Here is a 16342-nt window from a genome sequence, read left to right on the forward strand (position 1 = left end):
CCTCTAACATGCCTGAATGTAAAGATTGTTATTTTAAGTGACAGCTGTGATACTGTTACTTTACCTAGCCACTGAATGGAAAGCAACAGCAAAAGACTTCACTGGGTTTCACAGCAGATACACCCTGAACTAAGAACACTGATTTTTCTATTCCACACTATGACTGACATGGATTGTGACCAGAAGTGAAACACCCATGACAGCCAGTGCAAATTTACAGTCAAAGGATTCTGAAGAAGATCTCTCTACAGTACTATCAAAACTAACTACACAAAGCTCATTCTGGTCATCACGGATGTGACCAGGCTGTACAATCATATTTCACGCCAGGATGGCACTGAAGTCTGCCTGAAGCCCTTGCAAGGAAAGAGAGTCAGCATTCAGCCCAAAGACACTGCCACAGTTAATTAGTTTACCCTCACCATCTGTACCTTTACCCTAAACACTGCTAATCATGCACAAAGATCACATGACGGCATTTGGAAAGAAACCACCCCACCTTCAACCCAGCTCTCCCACATCCACTCATATAATCCCCTGGCCTTGCTGAACTTATTCTGGTTGCATTTTCTACACATTCCCTTCTCAATAAATTCTTTAAGGTGCAATAGCCTCACTTTCACTTTCTCTCCTGTACCATAGGGCTGCATAATCACACACCTAGGAAAAGCCTACAAATAAACCCACAAATGGTCTATCAATGATACAGCTGCTGTATTGTAAGAAAAAACTTACTTTGGTTGGAAAATGTTTGTTTACTCATCATACCTGCAAGATCAATACTGCCACAAGATTAAAGAAAATCTCACTCTGGGGTGTGCTTCATGCACAACAAGCCTTCATGGATAATATTCTTTTTTTTAACTGCTGGAAAGACAACACAATGAGAAAAGCCGATGGAGGCAGGGGAACCCAAAATGTTAAAAAGCCTTTCCAAAAGTAGACACAAGAGCAGATGTCACACTTCACACATTTATACAGGGCTTTTAAAAAAGCTGAGAGTTAGCAATAGAATGGTGCAACAACAGCCTCCTTCAGTCTAAAGTGAAGCAAATTATAAGGTGCAGTCATTCAATCTGATATTCTGACATAGTAAAAAGATCCTGGCATGACAGTGTTCCTTCCAGACACAGGCAAAAAAAAAAACAAAAACTTACTTTAATAAGTAACTACTTCATAAGTTCTTTCAAAAATAGTGTTTAAAAAATGGCATCCCAATCCTAACCTCCTAGACACATACTTCCTAGATGCACTTTACCTCCATGGTCCTTTTTTAAAACAAACTGCAAGTTTTAATACAAATATCCAAAACAAGTTCCAGGTCTACAGTGCAGACTTTTCTCTAACAGGGTGAGTAGAACATTGGGAATAAAGGTTTCTAATGCTTCCAGGGAAGGTGGTCAGATTTCAGTTTCAAGATCCCTTTTTTACAAATGCTCTGGAGGTGGTGGAAACTCACAGCTCTACCAGCTGGCCATGAACTAAGATACCAGAAGGTCCCAGTCCTTCCTCTCACATGAATGCAGCTGAGAGTAGGTGGATGATGCAGTTTAATCAAAGTGCAATAAGAAGCAGGGTAAGGTGGGATGAAATGATAGCCTGAACTATTTCATTTTTACATTTCAGTTTCTCAAAAGTACTTTACAGTGTCAGATAGCTGAAGTATGATTCATCCTAAGGACTCATATCCTTTATTAGTGTGCTTTCTTGACAGAGCCTGCAAGCTATTTAACTAAGTTCTCATAGCTTTTCAGTTACAAACAGATTAGAACAATTCTAAGCATGAAAAAAGAAAAATGTACAGATATAGAGGGAAACAGGGGAAGAAAAATAGAAATATGAGAGTCTAAACAGAAGAATATTGAGAGAGACCTTTTTATCAACTTACAAAGGCTGATAACACTGCCTGGTATACAAAGGCTTATGCCTGTCCTCTATCTTACTAATGTGCAAAAGAATTCAAGTACTAGAGAAAGAGAGAAACATAAAATGGTAGAGGAAAAAAATTAAAGTAGAAGAAAAAAACCTTAAGAAGAAAATACTCAAAATACAATCCTCACAGTACACATACACCTGACTGGCAGTATCAAAACTGCCATTACAAAAAAGGGCTATGGTCATATTTTAAGGAACATAAACTTGCGCTTCAGTTTCCTGTGAACTAAATTTAAAGTAGATTGTCACCAAACCTTCAGCTTCTTTTGCCTCTCAAATTCCTTAATAAAGGTTAAATAGTTTTGATTTTTTCTTCCCCTCACAGAAGTGGCTTAACATACAATCTCTCATCATAGATAATTACAACTATAAAACATTTGTCTTCTACGCAAAGCAGTATTTCAAAGTGAACCTTCACAAGGTCTGATTTTTATGACTTTACAAACGTGCACAGGATTGTACAACAACAAGTTACAAGGTATCCCATGCAGGAAAGTATGCAATTTAAAGGAACAATGGTAACTAAAAATAATAAGCCAACTGGACAGATGAGCATCAGGTAGCTTGCTCTCTAAACCCCCACCAGAGTCTACAGAAAGTAAGAGGACAACAGCTCTGTCTTTCCATCAGAGTCCAGCTGGCCAGCTTATGCTGCTGGCTGAAACAGGTCTGAGCTGGGAAGGCTGTTTGACATCAGAGCTAACTGGACCTAGTGGTCAGCAAAGGCTGCTCACCCTGCCCAGACACACTCCTCCCACCTCCCCAGCATAAGCCCTGCCACTCCAGAGCCGACAGCAAGCAGGTCAGGAACAAACTGTCCTGGCTCACAGAAAAGGTTATCTGCTAATCTGACTTTATAAGCTCGCTCAGCCAGGGGCCAGACAAGAAGCAGCGCCAGGGAGGGAGTGGGAGCATACAGGTCTGACGGCCAGCAGCAACCAGGCTTATCCTACTGCCAAACTGCACACTGAGGCAGATTCTAAACTGGAGCTAGGTACGCATAAATCTCTGGCTGCCTTCACTGAGGAGGACAAATCTATTCAGCTAGCAGAGAGTTGTGTTCAATGCTTAACTAAAAAGATGGCAAAATCCTTAAACTGACACAGGTATGTAATATGGAGCTTTGCCTTCCCTGACTTCTACTCTAGAAAGTATGTAACCCAAACACAAATTCATAACACACTTTATATTTCATACACAGACAGCATTTAGCTGTAGTTATTTAGCATCAAACCAAAGATTAAATTCCAGCCTTGAGAGGAAAGAAAGAGGTTTGCTCTCATTTCATCACTGACAGGAGCAAGACCAAATGCTCAATGCAATTGTTGATGGCACTCCTGTGAGTTTTCTGCCTCCAGATAGAACATTTGCATAAAAGAGAACTTCAAAACACAAACTGCAGATGTTTCTTATTTCATGTTTGGCACAGAGACTACAACTATTACCTCATGCCTGCTATGCTGGCTTGCCTCTTTGTTTTTGAACTCAATGCACTATTCACCCCATGGAAACACAAAAAGATATTCCTAGTTTCCATCCACTTCCATATAACAACTACAGAGGAGAAGGCTACCTTTTAAACTTGGAAAGTTTATCAACTGCACTATGAAGAGGGGAACACCTAGGAAAATAAACACATTAAGTTATACTTGAAGTTAATATAAACTTTAAACAGCAAGCTCTCAGGACATGCAGTCAGTTCCTAGGGTCTGTCAAAAATCCTGGGCATTTGTAGTTGACCAGCTGAATCCTCCTATCAAAAAATAAATTTAATGATCATAGGCTATCATCTGTTTCACCCTTTCTTACAGCTTAGCTTTATTAGTATTCAAAACCAGGTAAGTTGCTCTCTAAGCTGCTTGTCATGCTAACATTTTTCTTACAGAATTACCTTTGTCCTCTCTCTCTCTCTCTGTTTAAAGGCTTAATTCAATCTCCTCTGTGCGTGGGGAAAAGTGAAGTAATCCTAAAATGAGTCAAAAAATACTAAATGGTTTTAAGTAGTTCCCACACTTTGCAAAGTGGAACAAATAAGAGTCTAACAGTCTTACTTTAGAAAAGTGCATCATTTCTCTCCTCTTTGTAGTCAAATATCAGTTCTAAAGATATCCTTGACACTAAAATAAATGGAGAAGACAGACTCCCCCAAAATAAAATTTCACTGAAATATTTTGCTCAAGTATGAAAAATGAAGGACAAAATCTTAGCACTGTTAAAGAGGTCTAATGTGCATTATAAACACAACAGGACCTGCTTTAATGTGGAAGTATCAGAAAACTGAACCTCCAGGCTATAGGTTTAGTGCATGCTAATGGAACTATGCACAGAATAACAGAACTATGTAAGGGAGTTCCCACATCGTTACATTTCAGTGGAAAGGATGAAATTCTCTCTTCATGTAAGACATGAGGAGATTTTCCTTACAAACTTCCAGTGCCCATGTCACAGAGCACACTTTTCCTCACAATTAGCTTTACAGCTTCCTATCACTCCTATTCAATGTAAAAGAAGGACAATATCCTGGAAACTGAGAAGAAGTAGTTAGAAAAAAAAAAAATCCTTCACACAATACACCATCATCTCTATTTAGGATACTTTCAGTCAAAACCAGCACTTCTTGTGTTTCTGTCTTCACAACTAAAATCACTTTCAATGTAAAGCTTTACATTACAATAATTCTACCAACCACACAAAAGGCTCTGCTCAATCAGTTTGGTAATTTCAGATGACGAAGGGAACAGAAAGGATTTAAGACTGCAACTATTAGTTTTGGTTTTGCTAAGTAGCAAAAATGAAAGTTTTGAGCAATGATATTTCCCATGTCTTTTTGCCCTTTTAGTTAGGTCAGTACACTTCATACCTTGTTTTCTTATTACCCAAGGAACCACCAGGTCTTTGATCAGCGTTAGCCACTGAACTTTTATACAAAGTACTAATTCTGAACAATAAGAATGCCTCCAGAGGCACTGAAAATTGCCAAAAGGTCTAAATGCTGAAGGTAGGCATTCGGCAGGGAAGACATCATCTTACAAGAAAGACAGGCTTGAAAAAAAAAAGGGTAATTTGTTTTGAAACATTTTAAAAAGTTGCAGCTTTCCACACCATCTGGAAACTATGCTACGAAAGGAGTAAAACAAACATTAAAAACATAAGGATACCTTATAAGGAATCTCAGTTCTGACTCCAGGATCATTCAAGAATGTTTCTTGTCTGAATACCACACCACTGGTCTCTAGTGTATCAGAAGGTTGAAAGCATCTTTTTCTTTTTTAAATGCATTTGCTAGGTGTACTTCAGGTATTTTAAGAAATGAAGAGGCAGTTAAGACCTTTACTTGACACACCTTGCACTGCCCTTCCTCAGCAAGACTGAGTGAGTCTCCTACCACCTCTTCAGTCATTATCCATTACTCTGGACTTGCTTAAACCTGTGAGTCCACTAATTGGTGGAAGTTACACTGTCCAATGGAATTAATGTCACTTTTTCCTGATCCTCACTTAACCTTCCTTGACCTTCCTGGTAAGTCTGGGGATTAACTATATACTTCCTGATGTCATCTGCAGCAGCAAACCAAGACTGTGCTTGCTGGGAGATTTTTCCATTGTCCACCAGCTGATTGAAGAGCTAGTCTATTTGACTCTAAATATCCCACACCTGCCAGACAACAGCATAGAGGTTTCCTGCAGTGAAACAGACAGATTTCTGTCAGATGCCTCACACCAACTGTAAATCCCTTATTCAGTATTTAACTTCAGTATTTTCCTGGTCTAGCTTCCCCAGTTAGTTTGCTGTAAGGTTGAACAAGTCCTAGAGTGGGTACACGGGAGGCATACGAGTGGAGGTACACAGGAAGCAGGGAGCAACTACTCACTAGACTATTTTAGCTGCAAAATGAAATCATGCCCTGCAATTCACCTGCATACACCTCTTCAGGCAAAAAGAGGAGGTCACCTGCCATATTTTCCTGTATTTCAGAGACTATTACACCTCTAAGGAAAAAGAATTCTCAAAACTCAGCCTCTTTTCTTTGTGTTACTGACTCCTTTTACAGATGGGCCTTTCAAATCTCAAAAAACAGCAGAGATCCCTGGGGAATGAGGAACAGAAAGATGCAGTGTCATTTACAGCACGGCTGGCTGCAGAGAAATAGGTCACTTGAGCGTGGCTGTGCAATCAATAGGATGTTCACACTCAGGCAACTGAGCCAGATGCTGTGGAGCACAGTGCCCAGGGAAAGCCAGCGTCCTCAGGGGCAATTCCACAGGGCTCAGCACTTTCTGGGAACATGAGGCATGATGTGTCAGGACTAACACACTTGTGAGCATATTTAACATGAGTTATTCCCTGCTGCAATTTTTCCTCCTCTTCTCTAGGCCTCTGCAGCTGATCTGCAATGTCCCACAGGCCACATATAGTGCCTCCTCAACTTGCCCAAGACAGCAAAAAACTTCATGTAGGAGCCTAAGGTAGGAGCCAGAACTTATTATACTTACTACACCTTCCCTCAGTGCTGGCAGCAATAAATTTCAGGACACTATATTTAGATTATTCCAGAAAAGAAATATCAAAATATAATGGCTTCCTCCTGAAGAAGTTTCATGGAGTGCAGCTGCCCAGCTGCTGGTGAGGGCTGCAGGGAGGCCTGTGTGAGGAGCGTCTGGGGCTGCCAGGCCTTGGACACAGCCGGTTCCAGACAGCTCCAAGGCAGCCACAGCAGGGTTCAGCTGAGCCTGCTGCCATGATGCAGTGCCTCAGGGAAAGCATTTGTTCAGAAAGAGCAAAACACTCCCCATGAGCAATGAGAGAGGGCAAACAAGAGTGTGAGATACAGCCCTTCAAACCCAGAGGCAAGAGCAGGAGCACAGTAGGAGGAGCAGGAGCTCTGGTCAGATGCCCCCTGTAAGGCCCTAAAGAGAGCAGGATGGAGCAGGGCAACAGCACAAGGAAGGAGTGTGAAGAGAAGTCGGCATGGACTGGACTGACACCACGGCCAAGTCTGTTCTGCCTGTGACAGCAGCTGGCAAGCAATCTCTGTCTTCATCTCAACACGAGCTTTTCCATCCTATTTTCTCTCCTGTCTCACTGAGGATTGGGAGCAGCAAGCATTGGAGTAGTGAGCCAAGGCTAACCCGTGGCAAAAGCCAGTACAAAAGCCACTTTTTGAATCACAGTGAAATCGCCTGAATGTGTTTTTGGGCTAATCACAACCACAATGAGACTGTTTCATTGTCAGTGTACAATTCTAAGACACATTTGGCCACCCAAGAGATTACTGAGGACTACAAGCAAGTCAGCACTTTTTCAGCCAAATAACCACCAGCACAGGAAATGACAGTTTAACTCTTTAACTATTAAACAACAGGCAAGTTGTATGTTAAAAACAAGCATCCAAAGAGTACAGAAGACAGAGCAGTTGATATTGAACAAGAATAGTACAATCTCTTTTCTCCTTCACTAACTTGTCTACAACAAACAAACTTTACTTTTAACAATGGTAGATGATCACCTCTGGCTACAACCTCAAGTCATGCAATTTAGGAGGCTTTCAGTTATTCTTACCACTATGCATCATATTTTGAAATACATGGGTTCTTTAACAGGTATTAAGTGCCTGGCTAAAATCTTAGCATAAATAATATTGCACTGTAAGAATCAATATTTGATTGACATAAGTTCTATACATTATTTGGAGAATCTACAGGTGCTGTTTTCCTACCAGCACATCCTTCACCCCCTCCCACTCGGGCAGACAGAATGGCTCCTCAGGCTGCTTTTTACAACATATTTATTCTGTAAAACTCCTTAAAACAAATGCATTCTTTTCAAAATTACTAAAGTAATAACTACTTCCTTTAATTAAAATTTTAAAAGCAAAGAATTATTGCAACCACAAGTCTATATTCAGTCAAAGTGTAATATATGGGAGATCAGAATAACTGCTAACCTCCAAACCCAACACTATAATACGCCTTTACATCCATCATTATTCTCTTGCCAAGCAGTTAAGACATAAGTGTTCTGCACACATTAAAGGAGTGGATGCTATACTCATAAAAGTGAGTTGCCTGGAGGGAGGAAAAAATAAAGGCGTTGTTTTTGAAGGGAAGTAAATAGCTCCTGTTCACCATCACTCAAACACAGAATGTCATTTGACCCCATAGTGATCTGTGAAAGATAGCAGAGGCCATTCTAGCAGCCAGCCTTGCAGCTGGAACATTACATTTTTAAGTGTGGGTGAACAATCTTTATAGTGCACCACATACAAACACATTTATACATCTATAACTGGTAACCAATTTGAAATCTATGCTTGGACTAACTCACCATTTATTGCCTGTAAAGATAAACCTGCCCTTTCAAGATACTTCTAAAGCTGTACCATCCCTGGCTGCCCATCTCCGATAGCAGAGCAAGAAAACTTATTACAAAAACAAAGCCACTGGACTTCTGTCTGCTCTTACACCTCAAAGGATGAAAATGAGTGCCATCAGCCCCATCCTCCCCACCCTGGCTGAGTTAGGAAGCTGCCTTGGAAGCCCACATGTATCCCAAGAAGGCAGCGCCACACGGGTTTTACAATGTGTTGGGACCTTATTGCTGCTGCCACTTTGCTTGTGACATCATTAAATAATTTTTCAGACCCACGTGTGTCATGCTGCCCGTGAGGCTCAAGTGCAAGGAACATAGGGCAAATCGCACTTCAGGAGCAGAGGGGTGCAGGCTACTATTTTTAGGGAGTGCCAATAAAATCCTTTTGATGTCCAACATTGCCAATAGGCAATAATGGACAGTGGAAAGGAGCTTGACTAAAGGTGGCAGAGTTTACTACAAGTAATAAATATGTGTTACTTCATTTCAAAGAGTGCTTCTTTCACTTTCCACAGGCATCTGTTGGACACACATGGCCCAACCACATCTAGACAAGCACTTTCATAGTCTTAAAAGAGTTATTAACCAAATGTGCATTTCAAAGGCTGGTCTAGATAAATAAGCAAAGGGATTAAAATGCTGTATGCCCTTCACTGCAGTTAAATTCCTGTAAAGACAGCAGTTACTCACGTGCTGTAGAGGTACAAACTATGCTGCAAGGGTTTCATAAACAGTCACATGTTCAAGAAGACTGGAAGACTTAAGTCAATCATACACATTTCAAATTTAATTCTTCAGCAATTTTAATTTTTCAGGACAGGCACTGAGACTGTAAGGAGCTGAAATTATTTTGCATGAGCAGCAAACTGTGTCATTAAATTCACTGATTATACAAGAAGCACCTATCTAAAAAAAAATAAAATCTCAGCGGGATACAAACAAGACAGCAATTTTTTTCTCAGAGAAGGCACTCCCATTGAACCAAAAAGCAAGTACCATGTAGAAATAAGAAGAAAGAGTAAAACTGAAGGTCACAAATTAAATATGCTCCAAAAGTGTCCTTGCCTGTTACATTTTAAGATAACCAGAATTAATTTGCATCTATTACTAAAAAGCTGTTAATTCCCCTGTGTAAACATAATAACTCAGTAAGCACCTAGCTTTGTAAGAGAATTATATGATTTCCAACTGTATGATTGTCAGTGATTTTCAAAAGGCTTTATATACCCGTATCCATAGATAACAAAAGTACAACTAGCAAAATAGAAGACTTTTCAGTATAAAAATATGTTTACCAATAATTATCAAGTCATTAACTCTTATACTCCCACACCAATTGCAATCTACATCAAGTAGCTGCCACTGAAGTATTAAACATATCTTGGCAGAAGAAAGGTTCCTTCAGCTTAAGAAATAAGTGCCCAAACTCCTGCTTCCTAGTAGGACACTACTGTTCTGCTATGAAATACTTTGCCCATGCACAGCTTCCTTAGAAAAAAAAATAAAAACACCTAGCATGGTGGTAACAATAGAATAGAGTCTTAGTAGCTGTCATTCCTTCAATAAAAATACCTGCACAGAGCTAATTAACTTCCACATCTTCAGACAGATTACAAACCACACAAAACAGCTTCTCAACTGTTTCCCAGTAGCAGAGATGAAGGAGGACACTCCTCAGTTGGAAATTATGATGCAGACATCATCTCTCAAGGTTAAACCTCCATCTACCTGCCTTCTAATTAGCCACCACTTTCTGTTAGTTTATCCTATCTCAAATTAGATCTTTTTTCTACCAGTTTTGCTACCTTACACCTCTACTGCTTACGGAGACACATACATTTAAACACTCAGGGTTAATACAAGTTCAAAAGAAAAGAAGGGATGGGGGAGGAACTAGAGGCAATACACAAAATTTGTTCTCCGGTCTTACAGGCAATTCTGACAAACAAGCAAAGCAAAACATGAATCCAGTAATTCACTGCGATTGCTGATAAATACAGCACAACACTAAAACACTTTATGTGACCCCAAACAAAAGGGAAAACAATGTATCAAATGTCACAATCTAAAGTTTTCTGAAACAAGTGAAAAATGAACACTAACAGCCTTTGTAATGGTCTGAAGTTAGTGTCAAGAGTACACGGTGATGATATAACCTTTTAATATTCCTGTCCCTAAGACAAATAATCAAGAATTGAAACACCCTAAATTCCTGCAGTTTCCATCAAATTAACTGAGATCTCCACACCTTTTGTTCAGAATACCCACTATTTTTGCAAGCTGTAGCACAAAGATAATGTAACTCCATTCTTCTGCAGGAAGCACTAAATAGTTTTTAAAAATGCTTCAACAAGGCAAACGTATTATACATAGAAATTCATAATTTAAACACAGTACAGAAAAAAAAAGAACAATGTCTTCTTTCACTTTATAGGGATGAACATTAGCCTACTTGTAGAGATTCAGGCAGCTGCTGAGAATGTCTTGTAGCAGCTCTTGTATTTGCAAGAAAAACCCTGTCACTTGCAACCAAAACAATCTCACCATTTAAATACGTCAGCTAACTGTATACACACATTATGCAGTCATCTTTTGTGAACCCAAAATCAAAACATAAATCCAAATTTCTATAGGAGAGAAATTACTCCAACAGCACCACTTTGCACTTGCAATGGCAGAGCCAAACCACAGACCTCCACTTGTGATCAATTGCTTCAATAAATCAAAACATGACAAAATATTTGCAGAAGCCCTGCCAAAGCAAGACAGGTGATACAGTCGGTAGTATTTTCAAATCCTAAAAAAGGCATCCTAAAGAGCCGGTGCCTCGCCTTACCTGCCCAAAAGCAATGTTCACACGGCTCTGCAGCCAATTCAGCGGTTTTGCTCTGCCAGTTTGACAGCCGTGACAGGGGAAGTCAGCCCATCGCTTGCACAGAGGTGTTTCCCCTGGAACAACCTAACTCCATGCATTAACATTTCAACGCATCCCTGCCAGCCTGCAGGAGCTAGGCTCTAATTAATCCAGAAACAGGAAAGTGGTGGAGAAAAAAAGGGAAAGAAAAAAAAAAAAAAAAACACCAAAAAAACCCAGGACTCGACCCATTTGTTCCGGTCGAAATTTACAACGAAATTTACAAGAGAAGCACGCTTCCAGACCCTGCTTAAGGGTATACAAACCTAAATCGGGGATGGAAGAGAAAGCTCAAAACATGCAAACGGATTATGTAGGTTAAGCTCAGCTTTTGTCATCCGCTCCGAGGTCCAGCTAAGGAAACGCTGAGCCCCCGGCTGGGGCCGATTCGGCGCCAGCGGCCCCGGGCCGGCCCCCGCGCCCCCTCGGGGCGCCACGTCCCGCTCCGGCCGCGGGGCAGGGGCCGGGGCCGCGCCGCCTCCCGCGCACGGCGGGGACGGAGCCGCTTCCTGCGGCGCTCCCGCGGGGACCCGGGAGGGAGCCGGGCCGGGCCGGGGGAGGGGACGGGAAGCGGCGCGGGCCCCTGTGCTTCCCCCCGCCTTAGCCCCTTCCCTCCTTAGCGCTCCTTACCCGCCTTGTAGCCGCGCAAGCCGGGCTGGGGGTGCAGCCCGCCCCACATGGTGCCGCGCCGGGCCGGGCCGGGGGACCGCCGCTCTCCGGCGGGCGGGCTGGCGGCCCGGATGGGCGGCGGAGGCGGCCGCTCCCGCTGCCGCTGCCCGGGGAGCTCAGCGGGGCGCTGCCGCCGCGGCGGGGGCTGCTGCCCGCCCCAGGGGCGCCGCGGCCATGCTGCCGGCGCTGCCGAGCGCGGTGGGACCTGGCCGCCCCCTCGCCGAGACAAAACTTGCTCTATTGCGCTGCCGCCGCCGCCTCCTGCCTCTCCGGCGCCGGCAGCGGGGCGGGGACAGGGGCGGGAGCGCCGCAGATGCGGCGGCTGCTGCTCGGGGACGAAGCGCTTACATAACCCGGCCCACGGGGCGAGCTGCAGCGAGGGGCTGCGGCGGGGGGCCAGTCCGCCCGGGCCGCCCCAGCACAGCACAGCCCAGCCCAGCCCGCTCAGGCCCCGCCGGGCCGCGGAGCTGGCTCTGGGCTCGCCTTTGGGCGTGTATGCGCCGCCCGCTCACCCCGGGCTCGGGGAAGGGGCAGCGGCGTGTGCGCGTCCCCGGGGAAAGCACTGAACTGACAGCACTTAGCGTGGTGTAAAGGCAATCGGAAAAGGAAAGTGAAATGCCTGACTCCTGAGTTGCGGCATTGGAAATACCCAAGGTCGGTATGCACAGACCTTAGTAAGTAGAGTTCATAATAAAATCACTATTTTCCCCTACTTATGTTTGTTTTAGCAAGAAAAAGATGTGGAAATAAAGAATCGTGACATCCGTTTGAACGATCAGTTCCACCAAAAGATCCACAGTAACATCAAAAAGTTTAAGCCACAGGACTGGGAACAAAATGCTCGTGTCAGCAATAACTAAAACCCAGTAAGAGGCGCATCCCCTCTCCACACTGCTTTGAGTCTGCTCCAAATACTTCAAAAGACAATTCTGCAATAGCAGCCTTTCTGTTACTGCCGCTTGCAACTGCAGCCCAGTGGGCCCCGTGTAAACTACTTTCTGAACAAGACCCTGATTCAATCAGCAATCCACATTATCAGACAAAAACAGAGAAGGAGAAGGCACTTGGACAGCTTCTAACTTCAGCATAACCATACCAAGGTTACAAAATGCACACCCACCGAAAGAAGAAAAGGGATGCTCCAGGCAGCATTGTAGATTACGAGGGACATGATAACGAGGGAGGTGAGGTGAAACAGGATCGGTTCTGTGTGTGGAGACATTCACAATCAATAAATAAAACTGTATTCAAACATTTCCTGCTGACCCGATGCATTTTTAATTAGTAGCTGATGATCACAGAACAGCTTTCATCTCTTCGGAAAGTTGTATGTTTTGTTTCAGCACAAGACATGTTTTATTTATGTCTAGCTTGGTATTCATAACATACTCAATAAAACAGGCCTCAGAAGTACTGGCATGAGCATGTAGAAATGCTGCATGTTGTTATTTCATCCTTTCTTAGCTGCATAAAGCCCTTGCACACTCACTGAAGGCCTGACATGATGTGCATTCCTCACCAGCTTGTTTTAACTTCAGAGTGTCAGTGGGTGTTCTGTAGGTAGAGTTGTAGAAACACAGACTTTAAATGTTACCAAACACTGAATAAAAACCCCAAATAGTAAAACTGCAGGAGATCCTGTCAAAACCTTCAGACTGTTGCTAGAAGTCCTTGAATAGTAAAAGGTCAGAAGCATTTTCAAGAAGCGACAAATACTGGTTTACAACAGAACACCAAAGCAGGAACTAAATTTTCATTGCCACCACCTCAGTGAAAGTGTCCAGCCTTCAACACTGAAGCTAACGTCAATATTGAAGAATATTTGTGAGAGAGAGATGCATGGTAGGTAAACATGAATATTAGAAGAAATAATAAAAGCTAAAGTATATTGCAAAGCTTTGAAGACAAAGAAACACATAAACAGCTTAGTTCAAGGCCTCTTTAAAGGACTTGACTGTGTAACATTTGTAGCATACTATTTTGTTGGATTAGCTTGAGTACTTACCATATTTACAGGAGGATATGGTGAGCTGTAAGGAAGCTGAATTTTAAGATGGGGAGGTTATCTAGCTGCAGGCTAGAAGAAAAACTGTTTCATGAATGCTAAGCTCTGGAGTTTGTGGTTTGTCCTGAAATGCAGCTGCAAGAATCCAGAGGCATGTCATGACTGCAAGAAAGCTACATGCATGGAAAATGCGTGGTAACTGTTCTTCTATCTTCTAATAAATGTCACTGCAGTAGTTTTATGTAATTTGTATTGCCATTCATGGAAGTTTACGGTTTCTTATGTATCTCCTGTCTAGCCATGAACAATATTGCAGATGAAAAAAAAAAGATAAAAAGGCCAAGATGAGGGTGACAGAACACCTCAGATAGTCTGGCTGAATCCCCTCCCACCATAGGGCTGTGTCTTCCAAGGTGTCCCCACTGGGACATCTGTGCTTAGACAGTGCTACTGCTCAGAGCAGAGAGAAAAAAACAACTGTGCTTAAGTGTAAGCAGTCAGATAGCAAAACCTGAGACACTTTCATTGTTATGATTGGATTTGAAGTTATTTTTATAGAAACTGAATGTAATTAGTAAAGCTTTTTCTCTACTAATGACCACAGTGTATCTGTCTGGAAACCAGGCCAAACTAAAGCCAGTATTTCTACTCCATAAATAGTTAGGTTGTTAATGCTTTATTCTTTATTCAGCAATGTTTTACAGTTGCAGTTTGCTTCTGTATCCAGTTCTAGACCTGGAGCAGTATTTGGTTTAGATTTTCAAAAATCTCTTGAAAAATTATGATGACTGGTCTGGACCTCCTGGGAAAAAACAGAAAAAAAGAAAAAAAAAAAAAAAAAGAAAAAAAGAAAAAAAGAAAAAAGGAAAAAAGAAAAAAAGAAAAGAGCTTATACCATTTAATGCTGCTGAAGCAATCCCAGCTTGGAGGACTTGCATGAGAGTAGAAACATGGAGTCATTAAGGTTGGAAAAGACCTCTAAGATCATCCAGTTCAACTGCTAAGCTTGTCACCTCTTACATCTCTTGGGTTGAAAAGAATTAGAAGGGTGAAAATTTGTGTTTCAGTGCTGCCTCAGTCAAGGGGGATATCAAGGTCCTGATACTCATGGAAAGCAGCAGCACAGTGTGAGGGGAAACTCAAGTAACCTTACACGTAAATAAAACCATAAGTGGAAACAGACTGCATCCCCAGGTAATTATTGTGAAATTTGATGCTCCAGACACTGAATGGACTCAATTTCTTAGTGTCTGAAAAGCCTTCCCCCCACTTCCTTTTTTTTTCTGACACAAACTCCACTTTCTTGGCAGAATGAGCAGAGGAAAATGCAATAGAAAGTAACAGTTTAAGCACTGGTGCTAGGCAGATGCTGTCTCACTAAGGTCAGCTGGAGCATGTCTTATGCAATGATCTGTGGATCCAGGTTCAGAAACCACATCCCTTTTTTTCCCCCTCAGTAAAAACATAATGCTTGAAGTGGAATTAAGCTGAAGCACAAGCTGTGAAAGCAGCATTTTCTTTTGATTGAAGCCAAAAATAAGTTCAATGTTTCTTCTACACACTTGCTTTCACAGTTAATAAAATTAAAATATTATTCAAAAACCCAAATACCTAAACATTTTTCTAAGAGAATGCAGACCATTTCCCCTTTTTAATTAAGACTTTAGGCATGTGTGCATTCTATCAAAAAACAACAGCAGTATTTCTGCGAGCATATCTACATTGTAAATTACTTTGAAATTAAAATCACAAATTTTCAGTTATTGAGTTGCTTCACTAAGTACAGAAATTCTTTCCCTCCACCCACAACTTTTTCAGTTGAACACTGTGTCCTAGCAAAGTCTTAGCAGCCTTTAAGAAGCCTCAGAACAATTCCTCCTGTTTTCCAAAAAAATAACGATGCATGCTACAAAGCATCGTAACTTTGGGATTGGGAGTCACTATAACTAAGAACAGATTAGTTTTCCTAAGGAACTGCACACCTGCTGGTAGGGGCATGCTGGCCTATAAAAGACTGAAATGTTTTGTTCAAAGTACTCAGAGTGCGCTGCACAGCATTAACAATAAATTGTGTCATCTAATATCTGCACAGTAGGCATCATGAAGTAACACTATGTATACAATGTTTTTATTTTTGCCTTTTCTGCAAGCAAATGAGAGCGCTCATGTCTCACAGAGCAGCACAAGTGGATACTAGTTTGAATCTGCTTTGCACTGTGCTGTTACTAACAGCTTACACCATAGGAGAGAGTCAAACCAGGCAGCTCACTGTTACCATACCTACAAACATAGCTGTGGTTTATTACCAACATCCTGAAATTGCAGATTCTTCTTCATGTTCCAGCTCCCAGAGTCAGATTTTCACCTGAGAAATTATTTACATCATTGCTGAAAGACCCTTTAGCGTCAGGAATTTTTCATCTTTTTTTTTTTTTTTTTTTTTGGTGTGT

At 42.0% G+C, this 16342-nt stretch overlaps 1 protein-coding gene across 1 annotated transcript in view; it reads right to left on the bottom strand.

Moving 5' to 3' along the window:
* The window catches only part of CEP85L (centrosomal protein 85 like), a 105116-nt gene extending 93209 nt beyond the window's left edge, over nucleotides 1-11907 (bottom strand). The window contains exon 1 of the mRNA XM_063151072.1: nucleotides 11849-11907. Coding sequence (XP_063007142.1) covers nucleotides 11849-11897 — 49 coding nt within the window. The 5' untranslated portion in view covers nucleotides 11898-11907. The remainder of the gene's footprint in view (nucleotides 1-11848) is intronic.
* Nucleotides 11908-16342: the final 4435 nt, after the last annotated feature.

This window comes from Melospiza melodia, chromosome 3, assembly GCF_035770615.1.
Source record: "Melospiza melodia melodia isolate bMelMel2 chromosome 3, bMelMel2.pri, whole genome shotgun sequence".
Taxonomy (NCBI): domain Eukaryota; kingdom Metazoa; phylum Chordata; class Aves; order Passeriformes; family Passerellidae; genus Melospiza; species Melospiza melodia.